General features: G+C 36.4%; 1 protein-coding gene across 1 annotated transcript in view; it reads left to right on the plus strand.

Annotated features, from left to right (window-relative positions):
* The window catches only part of Radx (RPA1 related single stranded DNA binding protein, X-linked), a 53,073-nt gene that overhangs the window by 19,507 nt on the left and 18,473 nt on the right, over nucleotides 1–15,093 (plus strand). The window contains exons 7-11 of the mRNA XM_042688209.1: nucleotides 217–321; nucleotides 1,827–1,991; nucleotides 3,663–3,823; nucleotides 4,884–5,059; nucleotides 8,120–8,193. Coding sequence (XP_042544143.1) covers nucleotides 217–321; nucleotides 1,827–1,991; nucleotides 3,663–3,823; nucleotides 4,884–5,059; nucleotides 8,120–8,193 — 681 coding nt within the window. The remainder of the gene's footprint in view (nucleotides 1–216; nucleotides 322–1,826; nucleotides 1,992–3,662; nucleotides 3,824–4,883; nucleotides 5,060–8,119; nucleotides 8,194–15,093) is intronic.

Raw genomic sequence — 15,093 nt, forward strand, 5'->3', positions numbered from 1 at the left:
AGAGGAAAAGCAGCACAGGTAGCACAGAGGACTTACTAGGAATACAGAATCTCAGGCCCTATTCTAGACCAATTGACTCTGAATTTGCATATTAACAACAGTCATATGTTATTCTGATGTTTGTGAAAGTTTGAGAAGCATTATGTTATGTATTTATCATGGTATGTACTCTTCAAAAAGCAAAAGTAATTTCATAAATGTTTTCATTTTTGACAGTGGCTTATTTTATGTGTACACAGTTGAGAGTTGTCAGAAATAACAATGTAGTACCTAGACTGCTTTACCTCACCACTACAAATGAGAGCCGAGTGTTCCTTACTGGTGAGTATTTTGTTTATTGAAGATGTAATATAATGCCATTTTACTAGAACCCTTTAACACATACTTGCTTTTACATTATAGTATTCAACTGTAAGTTAATTTTATTTGTTCTCACTATAACAATACATTTTTTAACAAAGAATATTTGACCTATGAAGTATATGGCTTCTACATTACTGTTGACCAAGGGAATTAGGGAATTGCGTTTATGTCCTTGGTTAACTTTATTTACTGGGTGATGCAGAGTGTAGATAATAATAAATTGCTTGGGAGATTGAAAGCTATCAGTTTCAACACCACAAGATGGGTTCTGTTAAAATTATTTTCTAATTCTACTAAAATTTTTTAAAGTGTTAAGTGTTGGCCCCAAGATCTCAGATTGTATTTATATAACAAAATCTCACTACTTGTCTGTTAGTAAGTAGTCTCTCTGTATCTGTGGACTATGATCCATAAACTCAACCAACCAAAGGTTTAAAAAAATTGAAAAATATGTGTCTGTGCTATGTACTTTTGTCATCATTAATTCCTTAAGCAAAATGTTTATATAACATTTGTATTTTATTAGGTCTTACAATTATTCTAAAGATCACTTAAAATATACAGATGGATATGCATTGGCTACCTGCAAATATTATGACATTTTATATACTGTACTTGAACATCTGCAGATTTTTTATCTACTAGGATTCTAAAACCAAACTTTCTCTATTTCCTTTAAAAACAATAAGACAAAACTTCCAAGTTGAAAAAAATTAGGATATTATATGTAATGAGGTATTGGCAACTGAGAAATCTGTCCAGAGAAGAATTCTAGGAAAATCGCATCATATATTTTGATTGATACCTGTCTTTATCAACATTAAAAATATCTAATACAAATATACCACTTTTACATAAACATCAAAAATGCAAATTTAGCCACATTCCAGTGGCTCATACATATAATCCTAGCTACTCAGGAGATTGAGATGGGAGGATCCTTATTCAAAGCTAGCCCAGGCATGGTCTGTGAAACTTTAGTCTCCAACTAAACACCAAAAGGCCAGAAGTTGGAGCTGTGGCTCAAGTGATAGAGCACTAGCCTTGAGTAAAAAAAAAACCTCAGGGACAGCAACTAGCCCTGAGTTCAAGTCCTGAGACTGGCACAAAAAAAAGAAAATCTCAAATTTAAGTAGTGAGCTCATGGATCTATTACAGTTCTTACACGATACTATGCTCTTGAGTGTTCTAAAACTCAGGTTATTTTTCACATGGTGCCTATCCTCTGTGATTTTAGCATCTTGTAGATAGGTGCAGTTTAGTCCAGTTAAGTTCTAATATGTCTGACTACCTTAGGATTTGTTTGCTATCATTGGAAAATTACATACTACATAGTGAATAAGTGAACTTGACTTTTTTTCTTGTTGATATGAAAGATTGTTTTAATATGAAATTTTTATATAAAACAAGTCCATGCAATTTGTTATAGTGAGCTTTTTCTTTCTCTTCTTTTGTGCATGTAGGTCAGAGAGGCCAGCCATATGCCTATGAAGCTAAAGTTAAAAACTTCATTCAATGGGTTAAAACAAAGACTGATTCTGAGAAACTAAAGAATGCTGTTATTGGTGGATACTACCCCTATCCACCAGTACCATCAACATTTTCCAAGTATAGTTGTTCTTCTAAAGGTACTGATGGACTTGCCAATGTCCACATGATGCATTTGTATACTGTACATATAGTAAAATGCTCACTTCATTGGCTTGATCCTTTTCTTCTACAGGAATGAGCCCATAACAACACACACTACAACACACACTATACAATAATTTTGCCCTACAGTAGACAAAACTAAACATATTGTGCCTTCTAACGGTTAATATTTTGATTGTGTTAGAAGGGGAGAAAAGAGGCAATGTGGAAATGGCTAGTTTGGGATAATACATTGATTTTTTAATGCATTAAGATCAGATTTGACCTTGGTAAATCTCAAGTCATGACATTATATAGACTAAAGATTTTAGTCCAAGGCTAAGCAATTTAATATGCAGATATTAACAATTGTATGTGTTACTCTTACAGGTTATGTACATGTGTGTGTATATATATATATACATTTTAATGTATAACATAACTGAGTGCTAACTTTAAATTACAAAATGGACCCAGTTCCAGTACTACAAAAGGAAATGAACTTGGGCAAGATAATTAAGACATGTAATCATAGCTACTCAAGAGACTGACATTGAGGGGATTATTGTTGAGGGCAAGCCCTGGTGGGGGGAGGAGGTTCTTTAGGTCTCATCTTAACCACTGGCAGAGAAGTTCCCCAAACCTCATCTCAACAGAAAACAACAACAACAACAATAGCAGCTGTAGTGATGCATGTCTAACATGGCAGCTACAGCAGGAGCATGAAATAGGAAGATCATAATCTAGGTTGGCCAGAGGAAATGCCAGACCCAATCTCAAAAATAGCTAGAGCAAAAAGGACTAGAGCTATGGCTCAAGTGGTAGGAAACCTATATAGCAACTCTGAAGTCCTGAGTTCAAACCCTAATACTATCCAAAAGAGATATAAAAGTGAACAAGATGCTGGATTTAGAACTGAAGTATTGATAAGAAGCCTAACATTAATTTACTTTTAAGCATATGATGAATAAAAAGATTAGAAAGAGCATTTCCTTTTTTTTTTTGTCGATTGTGGGGCTTGAACCCTGGGCCTGGGTACTGTCTCTCAGCTCTTCAGCTCAAGGCCAGCACTCTACCACTTGAGCCACAGTCCCATTTCCGGTTTTCTGAGTGGTTTATTGGAGATAAGAGTCTCATAAACTTTTCCTTCCTGGGCTGGCTTTGAACTGAGATCCTCAGATCTCAGCCTCCTGAGTAGCTAGGATTATAGGCATGAGCCACTGGCACCCAGCTCATGTCCTTCTTTCTAAGGGATGAAATAATTGCCCAGTTTGGGGAAAAATAAACATTGAAATGCATTGGTATCCTTTCATATGATCTAATGTTAGCACTATGTTGTATATGGATAAAATAATTAAAATATATTTTCTTCTGTACAGTGACTAGGAATACTTTATTGCTTGAAATATGACATCTAAATTATCACTCTGAAAATTCCTCCTACAAATGAAGACTTCACACCAGAAGCCTATATCACAGGTTTAAGTGATGACTAGTTTGTCCATTGTAGAAAACTTATACAAGAGTATCTCAAATATAACACACAGTCTCAGATTTAATATAGCAGTTTGTGATTCCATGCAAAATGACATTGCAAATATAATTCTTATTTTTCCATTTTTAATTCTTTAAAAACTTACAGATTCTTGGGAAATATTCTCTTTCAGTTGACTCACTCTTGACGGCTATAAGTGAAGTGAAGAAGGTGATAGAAGACTTGCAATACAGGGAACAAAAGCGCATTGCCATTCAAGGAATAATTACTGCTATAAAGTACATCCCCCATAGCTATGCGAATAAAAGCACCTCAGCACTGGTAACACCTCTGGTATGGTGCCAGAAAACTAGAATACATCTCTGGAAGTTTGTTATCATAATTATTATTGATAACTTGTACAATATGTATTAACTGTCACTGATGTCAACGTAAGAGAAACATTATTTATGTTTCTTTCCTTTCTCTGTAACTTATTTTGAGGCAGATAGAAGCATTAATCACAATCTCTAACATTCCCCAAGACCCTTAAACCTTGTCCTAGTTTTCTGCATAACTTTTGAGCCTATTGTGAATATCTTAAACTTCCCGGTGTTATATATGACTCAGTCATTTTCTTAACTTTTATCTAGGCCAGAATAACAGGAAAGCTTCTGCAGAGATTTTTGCCTCTAAATATGGTATAGTAGGTTCTATAAGAGACAGCACTAACTCTTGTAACAAAAATAGTCTAGTAAAAGGCCAGTTCTGAAAACTAGGCAAAATGAAGACAAGTTGGTTTTTCCCTTGAGTTCATCTCTTTAAAAGCCATATCTAGGATTATTACTATTTCTATGTAAACTATACGCTTAATGTGATTTTATTTATACTAGTATAAGAAGAAATATTTATCTTCCTCTTTAAAACATTTAATACCAAATAGATGGCTTGATCACCTGTATAAAAACAATGTCATGGCTGGGTACAATGGTTCATGCCTATAATGCCAGCTTCTAAGGAAGTGAAGATTGGACAGCTCACAGTTCAAGACCAACCCAAGCAAAAAGTTCATGAGACCCCCCCCCCACCATACCAACCACAAAAAAAGCTGGGCATGGTAGGATACACTTGTGATCCTAGCAACACAGGAAGCTTAGTAGGAACATTGTAGTCCAAGCCATGAGCAAAATGTGAGAAACCTTACCCTACAAAAGCCCTAAGTTCAGATACTATAGTGAGCTTCCTGCATGAAAGAATTGCCAAAAAGAATCACCAAAAATCATGATTGCAAAAGTTTGACAAATTCATAAAATTATTTGAAATTTGATAAACTATAATTATAGAATCTAATAAAATAGAAATGCTTTTTTTGTAAATTTGTTTTTAAATGTTCTCTCTAAATTGTTGGTTTTAGAAAATTAGCCAACTTTCACCATCTCAAGCAGCTCCAGAACAAAGTCATAATGAGGAAGTAAGAGGTAAACAGCATGGAAGGGGTAGGCTGGCACATTCTCAGAATTTTCAAACTACATCTACAAGTTTGAGTCCTAGCAAGAAGAAAAGAATTCTTCAAGCCCCATGTGGCAAACTGTAAGTTACATGCTTTAAGTACATAGATGCAAAACATGAATGTTTCATGCTATCCTTCCCAGCTTCTGTTAGTTTGCTGATAAACTTTGGCATTTCTTAATTTGTACCAATCAAATCAATATCTGTCTGCCTTCATGTTTCCATGAAGTTCTCCCTGTATATGTGTCTGTCTCTACATTTCCCCTTTTTATAAGTCAAACTGAATTCCAGACCCACCCTACACCAATATGAGCTCATCATCCCTTAACCAATCACATCTTCAATTACCTATTTCCAAATAAGGTCACATTCTGAGGTACTCAGGATTAGGACTTCATCAAATGAATTGAGGGGGGAGGCATAATTTAATCCTTAACAGTTTGTCTCCTAGCTCCCCAAAAATACATTCACTCCATCACAACAGCCTTGAAAGTTTTGACCCACACTAGTGTCAACTCTGCTCCAGGAGCTTATCTAAATAGTATCTGATTCACAGATGAACAAAAATCCAGGTGATTCATCCTTAGAGGAAAAAGAATCATGAGCCACAAGCAACTCCAAAATCTAGCAGAGACAAATCATTCCATTTTTTAATATTTTTAAAAAATTTTATTGAGGGGTTACAATTACATGGGCAAGATAATGAGTACATTTCTTATCAAGCATTGTTGCCTCCTCCTTTGTTTTCCCTTCCCATCCATCCCTTCCCATATCCTTACCCCTGCCCCCCCCTCCCCGCTGCCAAAGATGTAAAGTTCGTTTTTCGACATAACGACTTGTACATCTCATTGTTGCAATGGGTCCACCTGTATCCCTATTTAAACGATTTGTTTTTTTCCTTCCCCTCCACAAATTATACCGACATCAAATACAGTGAAAGCAGAAATCGGGAAAGCAACTCCATTCGTAATAGCCCCACAAAAAATAAAATACCTAGGAATTAACTCATTCCGTTTTTAATGTTTGGAATTATCCTCTCTAGCTCAATGTATGTATGTACACCAAGCCCATCATATCCCACTCACTCAGCCCTGCATGTGGTCCTATACTCTGGAACCCTCTGCAATTGGAAAAGTGTTGCTGCCACTGTCAGGGTTATTCTTCCCATTTCTTAAAGAATAAGACATATTTGCAGCCAAAGAGCTCTGGCAGCTCCTTTCCTGCCTATAGAAACTCAGAAGTTTGACAACCTTCCTTTATTTCATCCTGTCTTATATAAACCCCCTGTGATCCAGACTGGCAGCCACTGTCCTTTGATGATTTGATGGATCAGTGATGAAAAGCCAAATCTTACCTAATGATTTTCTAGCCACCCCTTTGGGGATCTCTTCAGAGCAAGCTTTCTCATTTTTTGTAATAATGATAGACGAACACTTTTCTAAATTTTCACATCCCTTTTTGCCTAACAAGTCTCACTTCAACTGATCTCTCTTTTTACATTGTAGTATAAACAGCAAGAAGAAACAAGCCATGCCTTCAAAACTTGGCTTAGAAATTTCTTCAGCTAAATATTCAGGTGTATCACTTCCAAGTCCAACTCGTCATCCATAGCACAATGTGACTGAGTGCTCTGTCACCGTATAAGGATCACCTTTCCAGTAACACACCTCATTGAACACTGAGCCCTGAACTCTGAACCCTTGAAGCTCCTTTCTCAGCCCTGTATTTCTAGCATTCTGTACATGACAGGTATTGTCTAAGACGATAGAAGCTTAGTAGCTTTCATTGCAATTCTCTTTCTTTTGAAGCCCTAACCATGTTCTCCTTTAAAGTTTATATTACTACCAGCAGTAGCTTCAAGGAAATCTAGACCTTTTCTATTCTTCCCTTCAGAATTCTTTCAGCTTTGACTTAATATCGAATTTCACAGCCACATCCACATTTCTAGATATTTCTTACCATAGAATCTCACTTCCCAGTAAGAAACTATGTACTAGCTTGTTAGATCTGCTATCATAGAGCACAGCAAACTGGATGGCTTCACAGAAATATTTACTTTTGTTATTTAAATTTCCCCTACTTTACATTCTGTTTATGGAAAATTGTGTTTGCATCATCTGAAAAATGTAACTATAAAGCATTAGCTATAAAATATGGCTTAATTTGCCAGAATTTTATCAATAAAATGTGCTTTCATCCTTTATGGATACTGATGCTTTCATTCATTAATAACCATCAGAATTAAAAATCCCATTAAAAAAGAATCCATTATAAGAGAAAATTCTCGATAAAATATGATCAAGATGACATGGCATTTGTAATATGACATTTCTGGCTCATGTTAGAACTTTAAATTTGGAAATGGAACAGTAAGGGAAAAATACATTACTGAACTATTGTTCAAAGCTCATCAGATCAGAAGATTTCCTTATGAAAGCACAATTCTTTTTCATTTCAAAATAAAATATACATCTTCACTTCCATTTCAGTTCATTGAGCAGTTCCTGAACAGCTACGATATGTATATCCCAGAACAAATATTTTTGTAGAAACAACAATATTTCAGATGATACGGACTTAAAGGTGCATGAAGCAGACTCTGATAGAAGTTTATTCATGGTGCTATGCTAACATACACAAGGAACAGTTGGCCTTTACTGCAGAGGACAGGGGGCTTCTTGATAGCAAATAACTAGTGAGCTAATTTTGGAAGGATGAATAGGAATTAGCGAGGCAAAATCTAAAGTGTTATGGAATGAACAAAAGCACTATGAAATGGAGTTGGGGAAACAGGAGTTGTTCTCCAGAATTGCTGAACAATTTAAATATGTAAATTAGGCCATTGCATTGGTTTTCAAATTCTCATCATAGGGAATGAAAGTACATGCATCTTTATTTGATATTTACATTTTATTTGATACACTCCTTAAGAAAATATGTAAATCAACTGCAGGGTTTGAATTATATTATGTATGGACATTCTTCATGATTGTTAAGTGTATTTTAAACATTAAGCAGTCTATATCTTTTCATATATTTGTTGACTTAAAATAAATTCATACTAAGGTCAATTAGGATTGTTTTCCAGTTGGGTCTTTTTAAAAAAATAATGATTGGTTATCTTATTTTTATCCTTTGTAGAATTGCTGTACCTCAGCGAGAAGCTTCTTCCCAAACAAATGGAAATAAACTGGGCACATCAGGCATGGTCCAATGTATGTTGTTGTTTATTATCTGTGAAACTTTTATAGAATACTATTTCATGCAAATTATGATTTGATCTGATTCTGCATTGTTGTGTCATAATTGCTACTCCTGAAATCTGTAACTGCTTTGTATTAGTAGAGGTTATTATCAAAAGTACTGTTCGATGTCATCTCAAACAAGAAGATGACTTATTAGGAATTACTAAAAGCTGAGAATGAAAGTGGGAGGTAAAGAGAGTGGTTATCACGTACAAGGTAACAGTCTATAGGAGGAATAACTTGAGGCATTTTATAGCACAATGATGTGCAAATGTTGTCATTTATATTTCATATATTTCATAACCTATGGTAGAGTAGGTTTCAAATAGTCTCAACACAAATGATAAGTATTTGAAGTGCTGGGTATACCATTTACCGTGATCTGATCATTACACATTGTGCATTGAAACATCACAATGTAGCCCATAAATGTGTGCAATTATGACTCAAAATAGATTAATTTTTTTTTTGAAAGAAGCGAGTCTTAGCAGCTGCAATGTATTACAGAGGTAACATAGTCAGGCGAGGGTGGATAATGCCTATAATCCTAGCTACTCAGGAGGATGAGATCTGAGGATACAGCTTCAAAGCTAGCCTGAGCCAACACCACCAGTAGATTCTTTTTTTTGGGGGGGGGGTCCAATCATGGGGCCTGAACTCTGGGCCTGGGCGCTGTCCCTCAGCTCTTCAGCTCAAGGCTAGCGCTTTACTACTTGAGCCACAGCGCCACTTCTGGCTTTTTTCTTTTTGCTTATGTGGTGCTGAGGAATCGAACCCAGGTCCTCAGGCATGCAAGGCAAGCGCTCTACCACTGAGCTACCTTCCCAGCCCCACCAGTAGATTCTTATTTCTAATTAGCCAGCAAAAACCTAGAACTAGAAATGTGTTATAAGGGATAAATCACCAGCCAGGAGCAAAGAAACCAAGGAAGAGCTCGAGGCACTGAGTTCAAGCCCTCAGTACTGGCACAAAAGAAAAAAACCAGAGCTATTAAATAACTCAATATATTAAACAAAAAGTAATGTAGAATGACATATAACTGGATATCAAATGCTCAAAAATTAGGGTAGAAGAAAAATAGTTTGTGGCTTTATCTGTTCATTTGCATATTAATTGAATATTATTAAATTTTTTATTATTTAGTTATATGTTCTTTTGCTGTTAGTTTTTTTAGCTTTTTGTATATTCTAGATATTAATTATTTGTTGAATACCTAATGAAGGATTTCTCTCATTCTGTGGATTGTCTCTTGATTTCTTGTTAACTTTGATGTACAGAAACTTTTTCATCCAATCCCCTTCATCAGTTCTTGCTCTAATGCTCTGTGAAATTGGGGTCTTGTTTGGAATATAATAAGCTATGCCTAAATCCTCCAGTGTTCCAAAGTTTCAATTTAGGGAGACAGTTCTGGAGTTTTGAACTCATGGTTCCTCCCTTGCTTAGCAGGCACTTTGAGCCTTTTTGCTATTTTTGTTTTGTTTTCTTTTGTTTTACAGAACTAGGGTTTGAAATCTGGGCCTCATGCTTGCTAGGCTAGCATTATATTGCTGAGCCGTGCCTCTATCTATGTTTTTCACAATATCTATGTTTAGCATAATATCTTAGTTCCTACCCAAGAGAACCTTCTCATTGTTGCTCAAATCACAGGCCAGCACCTCTGCATCCAGCTTCCTTTCTTTGAGACAGAGCCGGACTGGAATGAGGTCTTCCCATTCTCAGCCTCCTAGATACCCTTGGATGACAGATAATCAGCCAGGCAATATGACACTGTCCCTACTTATGGTTAAGAAGAAGTCTTAAAACATTTTCTGCCCAGACTGGCCTCAAACTACATTCCTCCCATTTTCAGCTTCCCATATAACTAGCATTACAGGCTTGAGTCATCAGTACCTGCTTTAAACTAGGGTTTCGTTTTGTTTTTGTTTTGAGAAAATGTCTCAATTTTTTGCCCTGACCATCTTGAACCACAGTCCTCCCATTTCTACTTACTGCCATAGCTGGGATGATCAGCATGAACTCCCACACCCAATTTGTCTCTTGAGATAGGATCTCAGAAGCGATTTTGTTTTTTGTTTTTTGTTTTTTGTTTTTGTTTTTGTTTTTGTTTTTACCCAGGCTGGCCTGAAACAAGGAGCCTCCTTATCTCAGCCTCCTACACTGGTGGAATGACTGGTATGCACCCCTGCATATACCTGTTAGTTGAGATGGAATCTTGCAGTTTTTCCCCAGACAAGCCTTGAACCATAATACTCCTGATTCTTGTCTCTACAGTAGCTAGAATTACAGGCATGAGCCACCAGCAACCTGGCTCTAAGTTTCAGATTTTATATCAAGATCTTTGACCAATTTGCAGTTTACTGCAGGGTGGGAAATAGTGAATGTAAAGGAATTTCATCCTTCTGAATATAGGTAACCAATTTTCCTAGCACCATTTGTTGAAGATGAAGTCTCTTTGCCAATGTTAGGCTTTTGGGAGATTTGTCAAAAATAAGATGACTTTTTTCATATATTCATACAAAGTACTATGACCATATTTACCCTTCTTCATCTTCTCATTCTTTCCTCCTTTTCCCATTGATACTTACCTCCAAACAAAGCTTGGTATGCATTCCTGCCATTCATTTTCTAGTGCATATTAATTGTATCAAGGGGTTTCACTATGGTATTTCACAGATGTGTATATTATACTTTAGTCACATTAACCACCTCTATTGCCCTCTCTTCCCATGTCCCCTTACCTATTCATTATTCAGCAGCTTTTGTTGAGTTTTTCTTATGCCATCTTCATGCATAGATAACAAACAATGTTATTTTAAGAAAGTGACCAGGAAGGATAAAGGAGAGTGACAGAAGACATGACTGTAACTAAGGGGCATTGTATGTGTATGGGGAAATATCACAATGAAACTTCCTTAGACCACCAATATATGCCAATTTTAAAAAGGAAAATGCAAGATGCTTCTAAAAGAATTATCTTCTGGGGCTGGGAAGTTGGCTCAGTAGTAGAATGCTTGCCTCGAATGCATGAGGCCCTGGGTTCGATTCCTCAGCACCACATAAGCAGAAAAAAGCCGGAAGTGGTGCTGTGGCTCAGGTGGTAGAGCCCTAGCCAGCCTTGAGCTGAAGAGCTGACCAGACCCAAGAAGAAAAAAAAGAATTATCTTCTGAAAGGAAAAACAAATGGCTATAGAAAAGGCAAGTTCTGAAAGCAAAAAATGTCCTTAAATTCATAATTTTTTGGTTTTTTTGGTCAGTCGTGGGGCTTGAACTCTGGGCCTGGGCACTGTCCCTCAGCTCTTCAGGTTAGTGTTCTACCACTTGAACCACAGTGCCACTTCTGGGTTTGTGTGTGGTTTATTGGAGATAAGAGTCTCATGGACTTTCCTGCCCAGGCTGGCTTTGAACTGTGACCTTCAGATTTCAGCCTCCTGAATAGCTCAGATTACAGGCATGAGCCACTTAAATTGGCGCCGGGCTTAAATTGGTAATTTTGCCACATGATGTTATGTCATCTATGAACTAAGAAATTCAAATTATAAATTACTTGAATACTGTCCAACACTACGTGCTGACATTTGTCAGTGTTGGTTCTAACTTACAGTTCTTTAAGAAGTCTGCAAAATATTTTCCTTTTTTATGAAAAGACAAGAGGATCACAACAGCTATCTTAGACATATACTAATTATTACAAATGACGAAAACCATGGAGCCTTTGTTTCTTTGGGTCTGGTTTACTTCCCTTAATATGATTTTTTTGTCTTTCCATTTCCTAAACTTTCTTTTTTGGGTCCGGTCGTGGGGCCTGAACTCTGGGCCTGGGCGCTGTCCCTCAGCTCTTCAGCTCAAGGCTAGCCCTCTACCACTTGAGCCAAAGCGCCACTTCCGGCTTTTTTCTTTTTGCTTATGTGGTGCTGAGGAATCGAACCCAGGGCCTCGAGCATGCAAGGCAAGCACTCTACCACTGAGCCAACTTCCCAGCCCCCATTTCCTAAACTTTCTATTTACATTCTTTCCATGATTTTTTCTGTGATATTCTTTTTGTGTTCAAACTTAATTTTCTGGTTTATGTTGGATCTTTATTTGTGCTTTTCTTTAGCTATTTGAATATTTATTTTTACTTTTTCACCTTTTAAACACGTATTTATAGCACTTGTTTTAAAGTGTTTGTGTTACAAAGTCTAGTAGTGTCTTCTACAGTGAATATTTATGTTGATTCAATTTGTTCATTTCATGGACTGCTCTTTTCTACTTCTTTCCATACCTTTGAGTTCTTGTTAAAAACTAGATATTGGAATATTATAATATCTTAACTGAATATCCAGACTATTCTTCCTCTCTAGCTTTCCTGAGGCTCTTTGTTGCTGATTGCTGTGGTTGTCCCTTTTTCTAATGACTTTCCCCAAAGTTCCTTTTTTTTTTTACAGAGACTATTACTTATGTGCAGTCACTAAATTTTCTGTCCAATAGCTGTGTTCAGCTATTGTTCTGACAAACATTTCTCTCAAGAACAAAAACTGAAAAGACCATTTCTCCCAGTCTTTGTATATTGGATCTCTGCTCAGACCCTTTCAACACTTGGCTAGACTGTTACTGAGCCTAGAGCCTTAGGTGAAAGTTTAAAGTCTTTGATCTTTTCTGAGAATGCAATGTGGACTGGGCCTATCCTTGGCTTTTTAAAGTCCCTGGGATACATGAATGCTTTTGAATGCTCCAGTTTCCAAACTGAAGTTTCTCCCTTTGATTTTTCCTCCATGGCCTTAGGCTATTGATTATGTCTCAACTGCAGTCTTCTGCCCCAGGTATCTGTGGGTTGTTTACCTACTTCACCTTGTTTCAAGCCATACCAAATGTTTTTCTTGCAGACTGAGTTCCAAGTTAGGTGAAAGAAGGTAGATATTTATACTTCAAGTCTACCCAGACAGGTTAGAATAGACCTATGCAATAATGTGTGAGTACAGTCTGCTTAACCTCAACCAGGAACAGCAACAGGATCCATCAATGGGAACCAAGGCTTTATTGAGAATGAGCAAGAAGAGGTGAAAAATAACAAGTAAAAGAACCACAAAGCTTTCCTGGTATTTTTGTTTGTTTTTGATTTATTGAAGGTCCTAGAGCTTGAACTCAGGGTATGGGTATGCTATCCTTGAGCTTTTATGTTCAAGGCTAGCACTCTATCAGTTGGGCCACAGTTCCAATGCTGGATTTGGAGGTGGCTCATAGGAGATTCCCTGCCCGGGGTTTCCTGACCAGGCTTGCTTTGAACCACAGTCCTCAGATTTCAGCTGCCCGAGTAGCTAGGATTATAGGCATGAGCCCCCAGTACCTTTTTTTCTGAAAAGGCTTATTTATATATTTATTTATTTGGAATGTTTTATTATCTTTAAGTAGTTGAACAAAGGAGTTGCCATTCAATAAAGCAATATTTTAAAGTTGTCATTTGCTTGATGTACATTCACTTGATCACTCTAACCCCTTGACCATTTCCTAGGATTTAGACAAATTTAGTTCTGATAGTTTCTACTAATCTTTCAGTATTTCTTTTGGGAGGACAGAAGTATTGAGATAACTTCTGTGCCATTTCACTAGACTCGAGGTTTTGTTGCTTCATGATAACATTGTCATCAGCTATTGATGATAAATAGTCCATTAATTTATAATGTATTGTAAAATGATCATGTCTGGTTCTAAGGATAAACTTCCACTTATTTGTTATTTGATCATCTAGATATATAGGTTATACAATAAAGATGCAGTGAATGTTTTATATTTCTCTTTGCCAGTTTTCAGAATAATGAATTCGATCCCCAGTGTACTCCATAGGTTATCTGTTAGTGTTTTGTTTTGTTGGTTTCAGTATTATGAACTCATAGATTTAAATGTACTTAATATCTTTTATTTAATGCAATTGTCATCCTTATTGCTGCTCACACGTCCTGTGTTTGGTGAGTAGGAAACTTTTCATATTTATTTATAAGTATTTTTGATATGACCCTGATGATATATGCTAGATTTTTGGCCATCTGGTTTGACAACATATTCTCAAATTCATATCAAGCATTTCTTGCTCCAGACATGGAATCAGTCATTTTTATACAGAGCTCTGATAACTAGAGCTTTCAAAACAAGCAATTGAAGCAGTGTAAGGTACTCATTTATATTTGTTTCATTCTTACCTCTAAGCCTTTGCAGTGTATTGAACCAGAAAGTGTGCTTTTTTCATGGATTATGAGTTGGTTGATAGTTAAGACAAATTTTGTCATGATTTTCACATTTATATTTCCAATTCAAATGCACAGCTAAACAATTTTCACTTAGAATAAAATGGAAGAGGATTTTTTTTCTATTCAAAAATCCTGGCTCAGAAAAACCCTAAGGGTGTCAGAGTATTACATACTAACTAATTTGCATTACCCATTGTATTAGTCATTTTGTCACTATAACAAAATAAGTAAAAAGAGGAAGATATTATTTTAAATCACATATTCAGAGATTTAAGTCAATGACTAGCTGGTTCCATTGCTTTTAGTCTTGAAGCAAGGCACAACATCATGGTGGAAAGGGCATGATAAGGCTGCTGACCTCATGATAGCCATGAAGCAGAAACAATAAGAGAATCAGGGACCCAGGCATTCCCTCCAGTGTCTTTCTTCCTCTAATGAGGCTCCACCTCCTTTTTGTTATTACTTCCCAATAATACTATCAGTTAAGAATTTGCCAGCTAAGTAAATCCATTTAAGTAAGGGCCCTTAAGACCAATCACCTTTCAGTGACTAAATCTAGCAACTCTTTTTATTTTAAAGTGAAGATACACTTTACGTCTAAACCATATAACCCACCCCATATAAAAATAGACACAGAATAATCATTTTC

This window comes from Dipodomys spectabilis, unplaced genomic scaffold, assembly GCF_019054845.1.
Source record: "Dipodomys spectabilis isolate Male_0828 unplaced genomic scaffold, ASM1905484v1 ptg000113l, whole genome shotgun sequence".
Lineage (NCBI taxonomy): Eukaryota > Metazoa > Chordata > Mammalia > Rodentia > Heteromyidae > Dipodomys > Dipodomys spectabilis.